Source organism: Nicotiana tabacum, chromosome 20 (assembly GCF_000715075.1).
Source record: "Nicotiana tabacum cultivar K326 chromosome 20, ASM71507v2, whole genome shotgun sequence".
Taxonomy (NCBI): Eukaryota; Viridiplantae; Streptophyta; class Magnoliopsida; order Solanales; family Solanaceae; genus Nicotiana; species Nicotiana tabacum.
Genome location: NC_134099.1, coordinates 162,820,357 through 162,838,124, shown reverse-complemented (window position 1 = coordinate 162,838,124; position 17,768 = coordinate 162,820,357). Strand labels below are relative to the sequence as shown.

The window sequence follows — 17,768 nt, the reverse complement described above, 5'->3', positions numbered from 1 at the left end:
ACTATGACTAACCCCCAAGATAATCCTGGCACTCTCCCACCAGTATTCCCTTCTAATACATCCTCATCTACACCCCCTAGTGAAACCCCAAAACCTAGGTTTCATAGGCAGAAAATGTTGGCCAGAAAAACTGTAGCTTCTGGAGCTCTAAGAAAAGTTCTAATTGAGAAATTGAAGGCTATACAAATGAAGGAAAGTCCTACTCAATAATTTGACTCAAGCTCTGAGCCTGAAGATTTTATTTCTACCAGCGAAGGTGAAGAACATGGGTCTTCTGACACTGACAAAATTCAAGAAACCCCTAGTGAGGTAAGTTCTTGTGTGGTATTCTCTACTGTAGTTGAAAATGTAGAAAATAGGTTTATCTTGGTTGGTCCTATCAAAGATGTAAAGGGGGCTGAATCTAGTAGAAGTGGAGCTAAAAAAGAAAGAATAAGAGAGAGAGAGAGAGAGGGAGCAAGTGGTGATGAGAGGGGAAATGGGAAAGAAAAAGTTCTGGCTATCTTTGGAGGTGTTGAAGAAGGTGGAAACAAGTTAGGGGGAAGTGGTTCTAGGGAGGCGGCTGAAGGGCTTGTGCATCTAAGCAAGCAACAAGATAAACCTGGTTCATCTGCTGAGGAAACACTAGCTGGTCTTCTGAAGAGGGTTGGGGCCAGTTATGATCCAAAGAAGCATAAATCTTCCACACAAAAGGCTCCAACTGCTTCAAAGCCAACAAAGAAAAGCAAATTGTCATCCCCAAAACCTAATGTACCTTCAGTACCTAAGGGAAGAGCCACTAGAAGAAGGGTCAAACAAAGTGAAGCTGAGTTATAGAAAGCTCTGGACGAAAGCAAGAAGAAAAAGAAGGAGAAGGGAAAAGCAAAGGTTGTGGAAAGTTCTGAGGTTGCAGAAGAAGAAGAAGAATAGGAGACGGAACTGGTCCATCAAGAAAGGAGAACAACTGTGGAGGTTCCTACACCCAAACCAAAAAGGGCCAAGGCTTCTTCCAAGAAGTATTCCTCTGAACCTGTATCTGCTAAACCCTTTTTAGCCAAAAGAACCAGATCTACAGTAAAAGGTAAGCAGGTAAAAATTACTGAAGAAGAAGAGGAATCTGAAAAGGAACAAGATAGGTTTGCCATCTTTGGCAGAAGAATTTTTTTGAAAGGAAGACTGTTGAGAGACCTGGATGAGCCAGGAATGCGAAGATTAGTGGATGCCCTAGCTGCACAAGGTTGGAAGGACATGGTCCTTGAAATGGATGGGAGGTTAGCTAGGAAAGAATTGATTAAGTTTATGGCCAATGACACAGTGAATAATGGGGTAGTCACCAGTCTGGTGAAAGAAGTAAGGGTGCAGTTTGATGCACTCAAATTGGGTAAGATTCTAGACATACCTAGTAAGGGGTATGATGATTATACAAGGCAAAGGTGGCCATGTCTAGATTCTCTCCCTACTGCTCTTCAAATCACTAGGAATTTTTGTGATGCTGCAACTGCTGAAGATTTGCCTAAAGCCAAGTTTGTGCAGAAAAGTGAGATGAGGCCTGAGCACAAGGTCTTGTTTGAATTTGTTAACAAGTGCCTGCTGCCCAGACAGGAGATGAGGCACACTGCCAACTACATGGACCTGGTTCTTATGGAGTGCCTCGTGAGAGGAATGCAGATCAATTGGCCTGCCTTTATTGTCAAATTACTGGACAGGGTCAATTATGGAGTGCCTTGGAGTGCCTTTATTATCAACTCCAAGGCTCATGCCACCCCATATGGGTTCATATTGACTACTGTTCTGGACAGGCTGAATATAACTTTGAAGAAATGGGAGATGGCATCAAGCAAGGAACACTTTGGCGTCAAGACTCTTCTGGCTTGTGACTATCCAATCAATGCCACCCCAGTTGAACCTGGTTCATCTCTGAAGATACCTGTGAACAGCAAGGTTAGGGCTTTGGTTCAAGAGTGTGGATCTAAGGATGCTAAAATTGCTAGGCTCCAGACTCGTGTAGCTGAACTGGAAATTCAAAGAGATGGACTTAGAACTGAGCTAGCAAAAGAAAAGGAGAAGAGTGATGGGATGCTTCAGAATATGCTTAACCTTCTCCAAACCCAGCCCTCTAGTCCCTCCAAGCCTTAGGATGTCCAGTTGTTGTCTTCTGAACCAGTCTAGTACCCGCAATGACCTAAATTAGGGACTTTTTCTGTTTTGTTTGCTCATGTTTTGGAAGTTTTTCTTTCTTTTTGTGGTTTGCTGGTGGAAACATATCTGATCAATGACAACTGCTATTTCTCTTGTTCTATGAAGATTCTGATCTTCATAGTTTGAATATGTTTGTTGATTATTGATAATTTCATCCATATTTTCACTTGCAGTTGCCCAAGTGGCCATGAGTAATTACTAAAATCTGGGATTCACAATGTATGCAACTTTTCGATGATGCCAAAAGGGGGAAGAGATATTGTGCTTTACTCTTTATTCTGAATAATGTGATATTTATAACCTAATTAAGCCTGGTCCTTGATGATAAGTAATGTGTTGATGGTCAAGATGCATTCCTACAGGTTCTTTGATTAGTAAAAGCACAGAGTTTGTCATCATCAAAAAGGGGAAATTTGTTGGCTCAAGTTCAGGTGAAGTTTTGAAGAATGACAAATGAAGTCAGTCATGGATCACGTCCATCATGTGAGGCACAGTATTTATCAACCTAGACATGTGAGATACACGTGAAGGAGATAAATCTCAGTGATCAAGCAGCAATATCTCCTGACTTATCGAAAAGTTTGCATATTAGATGAGGAGAGAAAGTCTCCTTATGGGAAGAGGACACAATCCGGATAAAGGATAGGGTTGGAATTTGTATTGAACAAGGACTCAACTTCGATGGAAGATAAGCAATTGAGTCTCAATCAAACTTTGATTAGTAACTCATTAAATAACAGTGATTGTTCTCTTTTACAGGTGTTTCACATACGCAGAAGTTAAACTAAATTGAGAGCAAACGAGCAAGGCAATTTTGCGAGCAATTTATGTGAGATTTAAGTGTGCACACATGAAGCTACTTGAACGAGATAGAAGAACCAGTTTCGTTGTGTTTATTCTTATTCTAGTTCAATTGTAGTAGGTGGTTTAAAGTTGTACCTTTTCAGCTTTCATAGAAGCATTTGTAATAGGCACTTTGAGTGTTCAAGTTATAGGCTAACTTGAAGGTGTCGCAACAGTTGAGGCTGTGTGCTATACAGGGATTAGAGTTAACCCTTAGGTTTATAAAGAGTTTTTTGTAAATGTTGTTTTGGCTTAGTGATTTTAGTGGATGTTTGGGAAAATCCTACTGAGTAGTAGGTCGTGGTTTTTTCACCTTTTGAGCTAGGTGTTTTCCACGTAAAAATCTCTGTGTTCTTTATTTTCTGTACTTTTAATTCCGCAATAGTAGTAGTTAGAACACCTAGAAGAACCAGGTTCTTCTAGATCGAAAAATTGGGTACCACACAAATCACCCCCTCCCTCTTGTGTGGTATTGACGTTTAGAACATCAGTGTTAATCCAACTTACTACCAAGCTATTCTATATCTTTGAGTCCTTTCCGAATTACCCTCAAGTTGACACTCTTACTTGACGTACACCATGAACGTTACCCAAAGCTCACTGCTAGAGTTCCCAGCATAAAACCACACGGTCCTAAGGCCCATAAGCCATTGTATTCTTCTTAAGCACCCCCATAAGTATCATAACTGAAATGCCCACTCTGAAAGTACCTTATGTGACTTTAAAATCGTTCTCTTACCTCCCTTACACTAGAATGTAGAACCCGAAGTCATACAGAGTTACCGCAAGTTTCAATACCATCGAATGCAAATAATTGATTCTAGCGGTATATGAATCCAAAAAAATTTCAATTGCTACATATACATTTCTGAATCCATAAGAATTCTTTCAAGAGTCATCTACTCTACTCAAATCTAAATTGCACCGCCTAAACAAGCCAAATGACACATGTCCCATTAGCACAACAACACTCAAGGGAGTAACCCTGCCTAAACACCACTGGTCGCATTCACATTCCATGCGCATTACATTCTTCACAATTAATAACTTAATCATACCATGATTTTAATATACTCATAAAGCGCAATATGACCCGTACTCAGGAATTTCATTATTCTAGTTTTCCCCTGATCTCAACCTCTGTAGGTCATAACTAACCCACGAGTATGTTTCAAATCAAAACCTAAATTTAACATATAACCATCAAAATTGAATTGTCAATAGCAAGCTCCCCCACTTGGCTCAAAGCCATAGATCAAACATTAAATAATTTTCTATACCCATATTCATTTACTGTCATAACACCGTAGTGAGACTTAACTAAATTCTTCACAAGCTCATGCAACACAACCTATATGGTTTCTCAAATCATCCACAAAGCTCACCTCCATTCTCGTGACAGTCATGTCAACTTTCTTGACAAATTCAAATTCCACTACCACTACCCTACCGGTACTAAAGAAAAAAAAATTCTCCACTCAATATTGTAAGGATCACACATCTGTAGTTTACTTCGCAGGTGATAACCCACCTATTTAGCTTCAAACTGGCATCTCTCTATGACCTTTCACAGCCACAACTATTAGGCCATTAATTAATCTTTCTGAGTTTGGACTCATCAACAAGACATGAAAATTTTAATTTGTCTCACAATTTCACAACATGAAAGATCCTTCAACACATTCATAACTCGAGACTCTACGTCAAAATCGAGACTGGAGTCATATACTCAAAAGTCTCCTTTTTCACTTTCAAACCACCTAAACACATCCCGCAGTCATCTCATACTCATCATATCACCATTTAACCACTCATCGAGCCACATATTTCAACTCATAAGGACACTACCAGACACATAAGTTCAATACATATGTTGTTACAACTGAAACTACCAAGCGTAAGCTGCGGTCTAAACCTGGCCTCAAGTCCTCCAGACTGGACCATTACTGAAACACAAATTACACATCTCGAATCTCGTTCATGGAATTATAAGCCTTCAATGCACACCTGATACCGAGTGCTCACATGCACGCACGCATACGTGTAACGAATTCAAAGAGTTACATTTCAAAGCTGAATCAATTCCGCACGATAAGGAAAGAAAGATGGGAAGTTTATCCTAAATGCCCTGTAGCCTCTCGAAGATAGGTATGGACGTCATCATACCGATCCGCAAGACTCTACTTGACACTTGCTCATGACTTGTAGAACTTATGAACCTAGGGCTCTTATACCAACTTGTCACGACCCAAAATATAACTAGTCGTGATCGCACCTAACCCATCCTGCTAGTCAAGCCAACTCATCAAGTCCAATACAATATAACTTACTGAGGTAAAATAAATAATCTCTTATACACCTCCCCAGGACTGGTAGTACAAATAATGAGGTTCTAAGAATAGAGTTTACAAAGCTGATATGAAAAAAAAATACATCATCTATTTGACAAATACATAAACAGAGTTTAAAATTCTAAGGCTACCATGAAAAAGAGACAGCTACAATAGTGGCGCCGGTACATTTTCCAAGTCAGCTCCCATCGAACACAGCAACTTCGACATCCGAAATATGCACGCAATGTGCAGGAAGTGTAGTATGAGTACAACCGACCCCATGTACTCAATAAGTAAAAAACCTAAGCGTAGATTGAAAGTAGTGACGAGCTTGTACCAAGGTCAGAGTCCACACCAATATCTAGTAACATCTCATAACAATATAATTAAAGCATCACAAGGAATAACTCAATAATAAAATGCTCAGCTCATTCACAGTTCCAAAAAAAATATTTTCTTTTCAAGTATAATAGTAAAACTCAATTCTTTTCACCGAACTCACCAAAATATGGGTAAGTCTGAAAACTATGATATTTCCCATAAAACTTTCTTTCAAAATAGGAGATTTCATTTTTCAAATGACATGAGGAAAGTACATCTCTATGCCTATATTTCATTGTGCATGCCAATGCAATGCAAAATAGTGACAAAACCATATGCATATTCTCAGAGTATCAATTCACTCAGTCCTCTCTGTCACTCAGTCCTCTTAGTCATTCAGTCCTCCCAGTCACTCATGCCTCACAATTACTCAATCCTCCCAAGTCACTCGGCGCTCGCACTCGGCACTCGCACTCAGTAGGTACCTGCGCTCACTGGGGGTGTGCAGACTCCGAAGGGGCTTCTTCAGCCCAAGCGCTATAACAAGCCATCTCGTGGCATAAATCAATCAGGCCCTCGGTCTCACTCAGTCATAAATCAGTAAAAATATACTGCGGCGTGCAGCCCGATCCCATAATCATCCTCACAATTAGGCCCTCGGCCTCACTCAGTCATCAATCTCTCCAATCTCTCGGGCTCAAAATGTCATGAAAATCAGCCCAAAAATGATGATATAATGTATCAATAATAACAACTGAGACTGAGATATTATATGAATAAATGAATATGATTGGGTATGAAATATCAATGAAAATCAGTGAGATGACAATAAGAAATGACCACTATAGGTCTCACCAATATTGGCTTAAAGCCTATACATAATATCTATCATGATATACAGCTCAATTTACTTATCACATGGTGAAAACACAGATATCAACAAAGTAGGACTACTACACAGTATCCTAGAAACAATAGAGTCACCATTCATAGGGTGCACACCCATATGCCCGTCACCTAGCATGTGCATCACCTCAATATCAATCACATAACACATAATTCGTGTTTCATACCCTTAGCACTAAGTTTAAAAGAGTTACTTATCTCAAACCGTGAAGTTCTTTACTCCGCTATGCCCTTGCCTCGTAAATCGGCCTCCAAACGCCTTGAATCTATCCACAATTAATGTGATTCAGTCAATACAATTTGCAGAAATTAATTCCATGTAAAAATATTAATTTTTCACAAAAATCTGAAATTTAACTAAAAATCGCCCGTGGGGTCCACATCTCAGAATCCGACGAAATTTACAAAATCCGACAACCCATTTAATTAGGAGTCCAACCATACCAATTTTACTCAAATCCGACTCCGGATCGATGTTCAAATCTCAAAAATACATTTTATGGAATTTTAGAAAATTCCTCCATTTCTCTTGAAATATCAATAATCTAACTCCAAAAATGAATATTAATTCATGGAATATAATCACAAGGGAGTCGAGAACACTTACCCCAAGTTTTGTGGTGAACTTTGCCTTTGAAAATCGCTCAAACCGAGCTTGGAAGTCCAAAAATGGAAGAAAACTCTGACTGATCTGCTATACACTGTCCAGAATTTTTGCGGTACTGTCCACGCGTGTTACTGTTCATGGTTACTGTGAAAAAATGTAGCAGCTTTTCTTCAAGTATAAATCGATCCGTTAACCTTCCGAAATCCACCTAGGCCCTCGGGACCTCAACAAAATGCATCAACCAGTCCTAAAACATCATACGAACTTAGTCGATGTCTCAAAATACATTGAGCAATACTAAAACATGAATCACACCCCAATTCAAGCCTATTCAAAACTAATAAATTCCAAATTCTACATTCGATGCCGAAACCTATCAAATCAATTCTGATTGACCTCAAATTTTGCACACAAGTCATAAATGATATAACGAAGCTGTTCCAATTTTCAGAATTGTATTTCGATCCAAATATCAAAAAGTCAACTCCCCGGTAAAACTTCCAAACTCAAATTTTCTAATTTCGCCATTTCAAACCTAATTTAACTATAGACTTCCAAAAAGAATTCCGGACATGCTCCTAAGTCCAAAATCACCATACGGAGCTATTGGAATCATCAAAAATCTATAATTTACACATATTTTACCATCCGGTCCATTTATTCAACTTAAGCTTCCAAAACATGGATTGTTCTTTCAATTAAATTTTGAATCATCTGAAAACAAAGCTTGACCACTCTCGCAAGTCATAATACACAAAATGACGCTACTTAAGACTTCAAATAGCTGAACGGGATGAAATGCTAAAAACGATAGGTCGGGTCGTTACAACTAGTCTCCCCCAGGGGTGGCTCAAGGGGAGGCTAGTAAAGCCTTTGCTTTAGGCCCCCTAAATTTTGGGGTCCCAAAAATATTTTTAGTTGTGGATTTGCTATTTCACTTAGACAATATTAAAGTTTATAGAAAAAAAATAATACTAAATCCTTATAAAAATAAAAAGAAAGACCATCTATTTTTTAACAATAGAAATATTTTAGAACTTTGAATTAAGATACTTAAATCTTCATATTTATAAATAATATTTTTTTTACAATGAGATCCAAGGTAACCAAATGTAAATATGTGGCTAACATCTTATTAACTTGAATTTTCTTACCAATGGGTATATTAATATTATATTTTATAAGATAACTACACTATAGACAAAAAGAAAGAACGAAAAGAATGAACCAAGGTAATATTAATACTATATTTTGCAAGATAACTATACTATAGACAAAAAAAATCAAGGCCCCGTACTAAAATTTGGCTTTAGGCCACGAGTTTTATCAAGACGTCTTTGCCTCCCCCTTGAGCCACCCCCGCAGATAATGATGCTACTGACTTTTCAAAGTCTGAACTAATGGAGTGTGTTTCGAGGGAAAATTCTACCCTCCTATTTAAACATGTTTATCCTTACATTATGGATAAGGGATTGAATAGGGAGACTGATTATTCCTATTTTGGCCATTACATACAACCATGCACATGTCCTTTGAATAAGGTAATTTGAAATTTGTTATATTTGTGATTTAGTTATGTTTATAAAGACTCGTCGACATTTGCTTACACTTGTGTTTCAGGGCTTCCCGAAAATTGGAATTTCGGGTTGGGAATATCTAGAGGAGTATGAAGTGACTGGTGCTTTGGATCTTGAGCCTGTTACTGCTTCAATTGATGTTTATCCATCCTTGCTTACCCATCACGGAATGGTAAAACTTTAATATTTTATCTTTTTACAAAATTAATAGCTTGAGACTCTTCTTTTCCTTTTTATTATTTGTTTCTTGTTTCTTGTATCAGGCTGCTTGGTACCCTAGGTTAGTTGAGATCCCCATCTTGGTTCCGGATTCAGACAAAATTCAACGCCATGCCCTTCTCCTTATGGGGTATCGTGTAGACTTATTTGGCATTCCCTATTACATTGGGAAGGGCGCTTGGACAGTTGATTCTTGGATGAATGGGTACATCCGAGTTCGTCGTGACTTCGTGAAATTTATTGTGAAGATTAGGGGCCAAATATTTTGGAGGGAAGATGGAATTAGAGAATTTTTACAAGTGAATTCTGTTATGTAAACATTTAGGTCCAAATGTTGTAATTGATGTCCACTTAGGGGTCGTTTTGTAGGGTGCATAAGAATACTGCTGAATATGGTGTATTAGTAATGCTGGTATTAGTTATGCTTGCATTAGTTATGCTGGCATTAGTCATGCTGACATATTTCTTATCCATTGTTTGGTTTGATGTATTAAAGCATTGCACAATTTCTAAAAGAATTGCTTGTTTACAAAAATACCCTCAAAACCAGTCCATCACTCTAAAACTTTTTAAAAGAAACATATGTTGAGAAATATTTTTATATGAAAAAATTTAAAAAATTATTTGATTTGTATACCTATATTGTAATATAGAACTAAATATTTATTTATAAAAAAAGGAAATATGCTAAGTATTTATTTATTTACTAGAGATATAATTTTATTTCTCACTATTTGAATTATTTTAAACTTGCATTAATATAATAACTAGCATATTTTAATCAAGCATAAATTTTGAATGACAATTTTGTCTTTAACTAAGCTAATGCATGCATTAAAATCCATTGCATTGCTAATACCATGGTTTTCTATGCATTAGTTATGCATATGATAATACCAAATAGGATGTATAACTAATGCTTGCATAACTAATGCATAGGTTCAAAATGTCTACCAAGCAAGGTATTATTAATACACAAAGTTAATGCAAGTATTATTTTATCTAGTGCATCCTACCAAACGATCCCTTAGTATTAGAAGCAACTGATACAAAGACAGCTTAGTACATACAAAGTCAACTTAATATTTGTAAAAAATCTAAGTCCATCGTACAATTTTTCCACTGTTATACTCAAAGGAAATATCTACCAACCTTTAAATTGTGTATCATGTTTGTCACAATTATTTCCCATACAACCGTTGTTTACCTCAATCCCAAACTAAACTAGTTGGGAACAAGTTTTGTCAACAAATATTTCATTTTTTATGTTGCTAATTACTTTCATTTTTCTCCCTTATTGTGTAATCATTTTTACATGCAGACCCAGTACACGCTCGCACGCATCTTTATAACGAATATGTGCTTTTAATATCAATTCAAATCTAACTGTATTTGGTCATGTTCATTTTGTTAAAAAAAAGTTGTTCTGTTGGTACGTCTCGCAATATCTACTAAAATTTTTTACAATGCTTATCAGGGCATCGGGCATTTACCTAGATTAATTAATTCTACATTAATGCAATAAATCATGTACACTAATCATTGGCCCTTGAACATCACGAGCACACCAGCTACGTTTCTCAAAAGAAAACTGATTATGGTCAGCTTCAAGCAGACTATACGAAGTTTCTTGACATGTGATTATTTCAGGATTATTGCTTGCTTTTATCCTACCTAGGTGTGGCAGGGTAGAAATGGCGTGGGGTAGCCAATGTTTAAGCTGATATTTACTTTTTATCCTGCATTTTTAATGCTTAGCAATAGTATCTACTAGTCTATTAAAATTAATATGAAAAGACTGTGTAACCCTTTCCTTCCCGAACGGAAATACACCAATTTGTCATTCTACCTAATTTGATTTCCCCCTTTCTCTCTCACCTTTTGCTCTCCATCGGCTCTGCCAAGAGCAAACTGAAGTCTTTTTTTTCCTTATAATTTTGCTTTTTATCCAACTCTTCCTCTCTTGATAGTTTCCACAAGTTAAATACAGAAATCTCCTCCCTTTATATTTGTGTGAATGGCTTATATTTCCGTCAAGCTTTATATAGAGTATAAAAGACTTGAAAAATTAAAATCAATTCAAAATCAAAACATTACTCCATTGATAGGAGCAATTTACAGGGACGAAAATATTATGGTAGAAATGTCTTGAATCTTTCTCATTTTTAATTTATTTTAAGGATAAGTAATGGAAAAGAAAAATGATTACAATTGCTAACTGAAAAGGAAGAGTCACCAAAGTTAAGGACATGTAGTTCCGAAGTCCTAAAGTTAAATTCAAAAGTTAAGGACATGGTCCTGAACTTAGAGTTTCAAGTTCAAAAGTTAAGGAAATGTAGTCTTGAAGTCCTAAAGTTAAGTTCAATAGTTAAGGGCACAAGTTCAAAAGTTAAGGACAAGTAGTCCTTAACTTACAGTTACAAGTTCTAAAGTTAAGGACAGACAGTCCTTAACTTAAGGACAAGTAGTCCTTAACTTACAGTTACAAGTTCTAAAGTGAAGGACAGGCAGTCCTTAACTTACAATTACAAGTTCAAAAGTTAAGGACAATAGGTCCTTAACTTTGATTTTCATGTTCAAAAGTTAAGGACAGACAATCCTTAACTTACAGTTACACGTTCAAAAGTTAAGGACAAGCAGTCCTTAACTTACAGTTACAAGTTCAAAAGTTAAGGACAATAGGTCCTTAACTTTGACCTACAAGCTCAAAAGGTAAGGACGCTTGGTCTTGAAGTTTGAGTTCCAAGTTCAAAAGTTAAGGACATGTAGCCTTGAAGTCCTGAACTTAGAGTTCCAAGTTCAAAAGTTAAGAACAAGGACACTTGGTCCTGAACTTACAGTTACAAGTTCAAAAGTTAAGGACATGTAGTCCTGAAGTCCTGAACTTAGAGTTCCAAGTTCAAAAGTTAAGGACATGTAGTCCTGAAGTTAAGTTCAAAAGTTAAGGACATGAGCAGAAGGGTATTTTCGTCTGGGCAGTTAAAGTTTATTAAAGCAGTGGCTAAATACTAAAGACATTTTAAACGGTGGCTTAAAAGTAAATACATGTGTTATTAGTGGCCAACCGTGCACTTCCCCCCGTGTGGCAGGTGGGTTGTTTGGGCTAAGTTTGAGTTGGTCAAGATGGGCTGCACTAATTAATGGGTTAATACCTAATCCAACCCAAAGTTTACTTCGGTTTAGATGGGCTAAATGATGGGTTAACCTGCCCAACTTGACCAAAATACTTACAATGTTATCAATTGTGAAAATGAGAGGAAACTTTTTAGATTTTTCCAGTACAGGTGACTGGTCATGCACTAGTACAAAAGAAGGTTTAACTCGAGCTCACATGAATTCTTGTAAATTTGTCCAACTTATCTGAATTGAAACAGAAAAAAAAAGAAGTAATATGGGAAGAAATGCAAAAATAGCCAGATTTAGAAGTGGTCATTTAAAAATAGCCACAGTTTCAAAAGTAATCGAAATTTTGCTACTTTTCATGTAAAGATAAATCTGAACGAAAATAATGTTCAAAATCCGGAAAATACTCCAGCATAATATACTGGAACTTCAGTATAAGATACTGGAACACCAGGATAATATACTGGACTTCCAGCATAGTATACTGGAAATCCGGTATAATATACCGGTCCAACATAATATGCCGGAAGTTCATACACATGTGCACCGATCTCCGGTATATTATGATGGAACTTTCCTCGTATTGCAGCAAAATAGTGGCTATTTTTCAATGACTTTGCAAACGCTGGCTATTTTGAATGACCAGTCCGAAAACTGGGTAGCCCATGCTATTTTTACAGTAGTGTATCTCTACTTTACTTTTTACTTTAAGTAGCCCGGCATTATTTCTCAACTTTATCAAGTCGGCTTTATTACAACCACTTACTGATCAACTTTAGGTGCATGCTATTCGTCGTGACATAGTTCTGATTGATGAGTCGCGAGCCGGTGTTAATGAGAGGCTGGAGTATTGGAGACATGCTCTTGAGTCTAAGGATTTCAAACTGAGTAGGACGAAGACAGAATACCTGGAGTGTATGTTTAGGGCTGAGCCGGGGGAAATAGGCGTGGATGTAAGACTTGAATCACAGGTCATTCCAAGCAGAGGTAACTTCAAGTACATTGGGTCGGTTATCCAAGGGGACGGGATATCGACGAAGATGTCACACACCGTATTGGGGTAGGATGGATTAAATGGAGGTTAGCATCTGAAGTCCTATATGATAAGAGAGTGCCACTGATACTCAAAAGTAAGTTCTATAAAGCAGTGGTTAGATCGGCCATGATGTATGGGGCTGAGTTTAGGCCTGTTAAGAACTCACATATCCAGAAGATGAAAGTAGCTAAAATGAGGATGTTGAGGTAGATGTGTGGGAACACTAGGATGGATAAGATTAGGAATGGCATGATGCGGGAAGCGAGGCTCAGATGGTTCGGGCATGTTCAACGGAGAAGCCCAAATGCTCTGGTAAGAGGGTGTGAGCTGCTGGTTGTGGAGGACACGTGAAGAGGTAGAGGACGGCCTAATAAATATTGGGGAGAAGTGATAAGGCAGGATATAGCGAGACTTTAGATTTTCGAGCACATGACACTTAATAGGAAGATGTGGAGGTCGAGTATTAGGGTTGTAAGTTAGGAGATAGGAGAGTCTTGCTTTACTTCGTACCTTTGTGAGACTAGTCTGGTAGGGTTTTTGTGTAAGATAGCTAGTGACAATCTTGTGTCTCACTATTTCACTTTTCAATGCAGGACATATTTACTAGCTAACGCTTTTGCTTTGCATCTTTCTTCTGGATTTCATGTTGTTCCTATTTTTCCTATGATTTTTGTGGTGATACTAATATTGTCTCCTTTTATCTTTATGTTTTCTTGAGCCGAGGGTCTTTCATAAACAGCCTCTCTACTCCTTCGGGGTAGGGGTAAGGTCTGCGTACTACCCTCCCCAGATCCTACTAGTGGAATTTTACTAGGTTGTTATTATTGTTGTTGTTGTTGTTGTCACTGATCAACTTTCAGCTCTATATCTACGTGCTAGCTAACACATAGTCATGTACTAACAAATGTTATTGTACGAGAAAATAATATTGAGAGATGGTCTGGCATAAAATTCCAAGATAGCAAGTTTATTCACAAGAATCACACCCTGAAACCATTACCAATGCTACCATTTAAATTGAACTTAATGAGATTAGCCTTTCAAACAGCATATGTTGCATATGTTGCATTAATTACAGGGATTGCATATCGATATATTTGAGCAACAATGATGAAATTTTACATTTTACAAGAAAACAAAAAGAGAAAAAGAGTTGCAATCTCACCTTATCTAATGGCCAAAATTCGAGATCCAGAAAAAATATCCAGCTAAGAGTTTGCCAGAGAGAAGGAAGTCACTAGAGAAAATGAAGTCACTGGAGAAAAGGCCAACCAGAGAGCAGGGGCAGCTCAAGCGTATATGGGGCCTAAGGCGGTAATATCGGGCCTTATTTTTCATTGTTTGTCAAAAATTTGTCAAAAGCTACTTTTTGAGATTTTATTAAATTTTCAACTTTTCTTTTCTTTTGTATTTTGAATAACCGGATATATATTTTCTTGTTGACATAATTATATTATAAAAAAAAATTAAACAATATGTATAAAGTAAAATTAATAAAATAATAAATAACAAATAAAAATTATACTAGAAAGTTAGAATGATATTACCCATTGATTGACTGATTCAAGAAGTTTGAAGACTTTGATTCCAAAATATCTAGTTGTTGGCTTGTTGGATTCTTGGAGAAAGAAAGAGATCCAATAGAAAGAACTAAGAAGATGAGCATGAATCATGAATAAAGAGGAAGGAAAAAGATATGTCTGTTGGAATATGAAGAATGAATGAATACTAGCACAAGAATTGAAATGTTGGCTAGGGATTACTTAGAAGAATAAAAAGTAGAGTTGTCAAATCAAATCAAAGTGACAACTATTTTCCTACTATTTTAAACTTTAATTTATTAATATATCTAAAGTTTTCTTTCTTTTTATATGAAAAGTACAAAAGTACTATATACATATTTTTTTTTTAAAAAAAGAAAAACCTATAAACCTATAAAATATATTCCTTATTTTTAAAAAAATGGGGCCCCCCAAAATTGGGGGCCTAAGGCACTTGCCTTACCCCACACTACGTTAGAGCCGGCCTTGCCGAAGAGAAAGGCTCATTTTTTAAGTTCAGAGAGTGCATAGAGAGAAAGCTTCTGCCTTGTTTCTATCGCTAGCATTGATTGATGTTAGGTTTTAAGAGTTTGACGAGTCATGTTTTGAGTTGTAGCTAGGCCAATTATTTTTACGGGTTAAAATGGGCTCATCCTAGAACGACCCATTAATAAAAAAAATTCATTCCCAACCCATTATTTGTTGGGCTGGTTGGGCAGTTTAGTTGGGCTTGGGCTCAAAATTTCACTCGTAATCCTACCATCTCGCATGATAACTGCTTTGCAATGACATTGAAGTATCGCCTAGAGGTGGGTCTATTACGGTTAGTAATGTAACAATCCATCCCACTAGGTAAACTGTCCACTTAGGGTCTGGATTCGTACGACTTTAAAATGCGTCATTAGGGTTTGAGACTTATTTGCTAATACACACAGTATCTCTTCGGTATTTTATCGATGTGTGATTCGTTAGGGGTGTCAAATACACCCCTCTTAGAGACTCAGCATCCTCGCTGAGATTTATCCTGCTATCATTGTAAATTGCATGGGGGAGTGGTTCTAATATCATATTTGTCATGACCCAAGCCCGTAGCACGTATTATTCGTTTTGAGCATAGGCCTGTACAGATTTATCTTTCTGGATACGTTACAATCAGCCCCAAAAGCACGCATACCATATGAACTTATGTCGCAGCTTATAAAACTCTTTACTTTTCTCTCTCATTCCGATGTAGGATTCGCTTAAGGTGACATATACACCATTATTCAGAAGTATGCGAGCCTAGAAGCCTGTTAGTCCTACTTGACCCGCCCTCATCAGCCTACCTTCCATCATGAGCGTAATCCCACATCCGTCAACTATTCATGACGACCTAAGCCCATGACACGTATTATCTGCTTTGGGTCTGGGCCCACATGGATTTGTCTTTTGGGCTACTGTCACGCCCCAAAACCGAGGAGCGCGACCGGCGCTCGACCGGGTAGCCCCAGTCAAGCGGACCTGGGTGCCTTTTCTATCCCACGTGTTACCCCGCATTTTCCTTTATCCGTCAACCAAGTGAAATAGCCATTTGTAAATTTGAACACATTCTTACGAGATTTACATAACATACCTAGTTACTTAGCGTGGTTTACAAGTTACACTGCCCAAATACAAAATACATAAGTGCATAACCTACATTTCCTGTCTACGGAGCCTCTAGGGATACAAAAGAGTGTTACAATACTTCCCGGTAACAAGGCTCCGGCTATACCTTATGCAAATACCAAAATAAGATTGCTGGGAGGAAAAGCGGCATGAGCCACGCAAGGCCCCGAGAGGAAAAAGTGGCTCACCAATACAACTGACGGAAAGTGAAGGAGTGATACTGTCGGTAGACTGGAGTACCTGCTATAGAACCACCTACAATCATAACACGAATGTAGTGCCCCCGGAAAAAAGGACGTCAATACATTTGAATTGTACTGGTACATATATGAACAAACTTTACCCCAAGTAAAATCAAGAAATACTCAGGTAACAAACAATAATAGAATCAACAATCCAATGCATATGAAAGGAACAACCAAAGCCAAACAAGTTCCACAATCTCTCCTTTTCCCCTTTCAACATTATTTCATCACATCAATGGTTTCACAACTTTCACATATTTTCATTTCAATAGTGATTTCGATCACTTTTCCACCCTTATTACCTCGTCCACCCTTATTACATCGGACACCCTTATCACCACAACCCACACCTTATAACTTCATATTGCGGCGCGCAACCCGATCCCACCGGACAATTACATTTCACACGACAACACAACAAGTCACAAAGAATTTTCATAGACATAAATACCATTTCCATCATATGCAACAGTCCGTATACAATTTAAGTCACAATGATAATTGCCGCGACAAGTCACGTATGATATTACCACAGTTGTTATAATTGCATCAATTACGATTTCTTTCCATCATTTATTACACAGCTCTTACCACATAAGCACCTTCACACACACACGTTTGGCTTGTTGCCATTTACTTACATCATTAAATCAGGAAACTTAACCAACAACGTTCAAGGCATATTAATCACAAGAATTCACAAATGGTCCACATAAATAACACATACAAATTACTCGTACACCAAACAAGGTGACTTTACAAAGGTTAAAGTTAGCCATACATACCTGAAACTTGCCCCCTTAATGACACTACATTGATCCAATACCCTTAAGTAACTTCAATCTATAATACAACATTCAATAGGGCCAATATTAGTAATAAATTCCATAACTTATGCCATTTAGGCATATTATCAAACACCTTGTAGGCAAGATATTTACACCTCATCACTATAGTATTGGTTCATCCAACTATAACCATTAACCAACAATTTATTTCACCATCAATCCTAACCAATTTATAACTTCCAACAACATATGTATGACCATTCATTCATACCCAACCATCAACCTCCTTAATTAACCCATTTCACAATATCTACAATTAACACAATCTAGTTTAGGCACTTATGGCTTTCCATCATCATCGCATGAGTTGTAATGTATATATCATACATAAATAATCACCATAG

General features: G+C 37.4%; 1 protein-coding gene across 1 annotated transcript; it reads left to right on the top strand.

Annotated features, from left to right (window-relative positions):
• Positions 1–8,648: 8,648 nt before the first annotated feature.
• Positions 8,649–9,301, top strand: LOC142174640 (uncharacterized). The gene is made up of 3 exons (XM_075240472.1): positions 8,649–8,729; positions 8,809–8,937; positions 9,029–9,301. The coding sequence occupies exons 1-3, from the start codon at positions 8,649–8,651 to the stop codon at positions 9,299–9,301; spliced, it is 483 nt and encodes a 160-aa protein (XP_075096573.1).
• Positions 9,302–17,768: the final 8,467 nt, after the last annotated feature.

Bases quoted from the DNA above. Each gene is read 5' to 3' on its own strand.
- LOC142174640 (XM_075240472.1), top strand. From the start codon at position 8,649: ATGGATAAGGGATTGAATAGGGAGACTGATTATTCCTATTTTGGCCAT. The intron at 8,730-8,808 runs GTAATTTGAAAT...CTTGTGTTTCAG, and splicing joins GCACATGTCCTTTGAATAAG to GGCTTCCCGAAAATTGGAAT. The intron at 8,938-9,028 runs GTAAAACTTTAA...TTCTTGTATCAG, and splicing joins TGCTTACCCATCACGGAATG to GCTGCTTGGTACCCTAGGTT.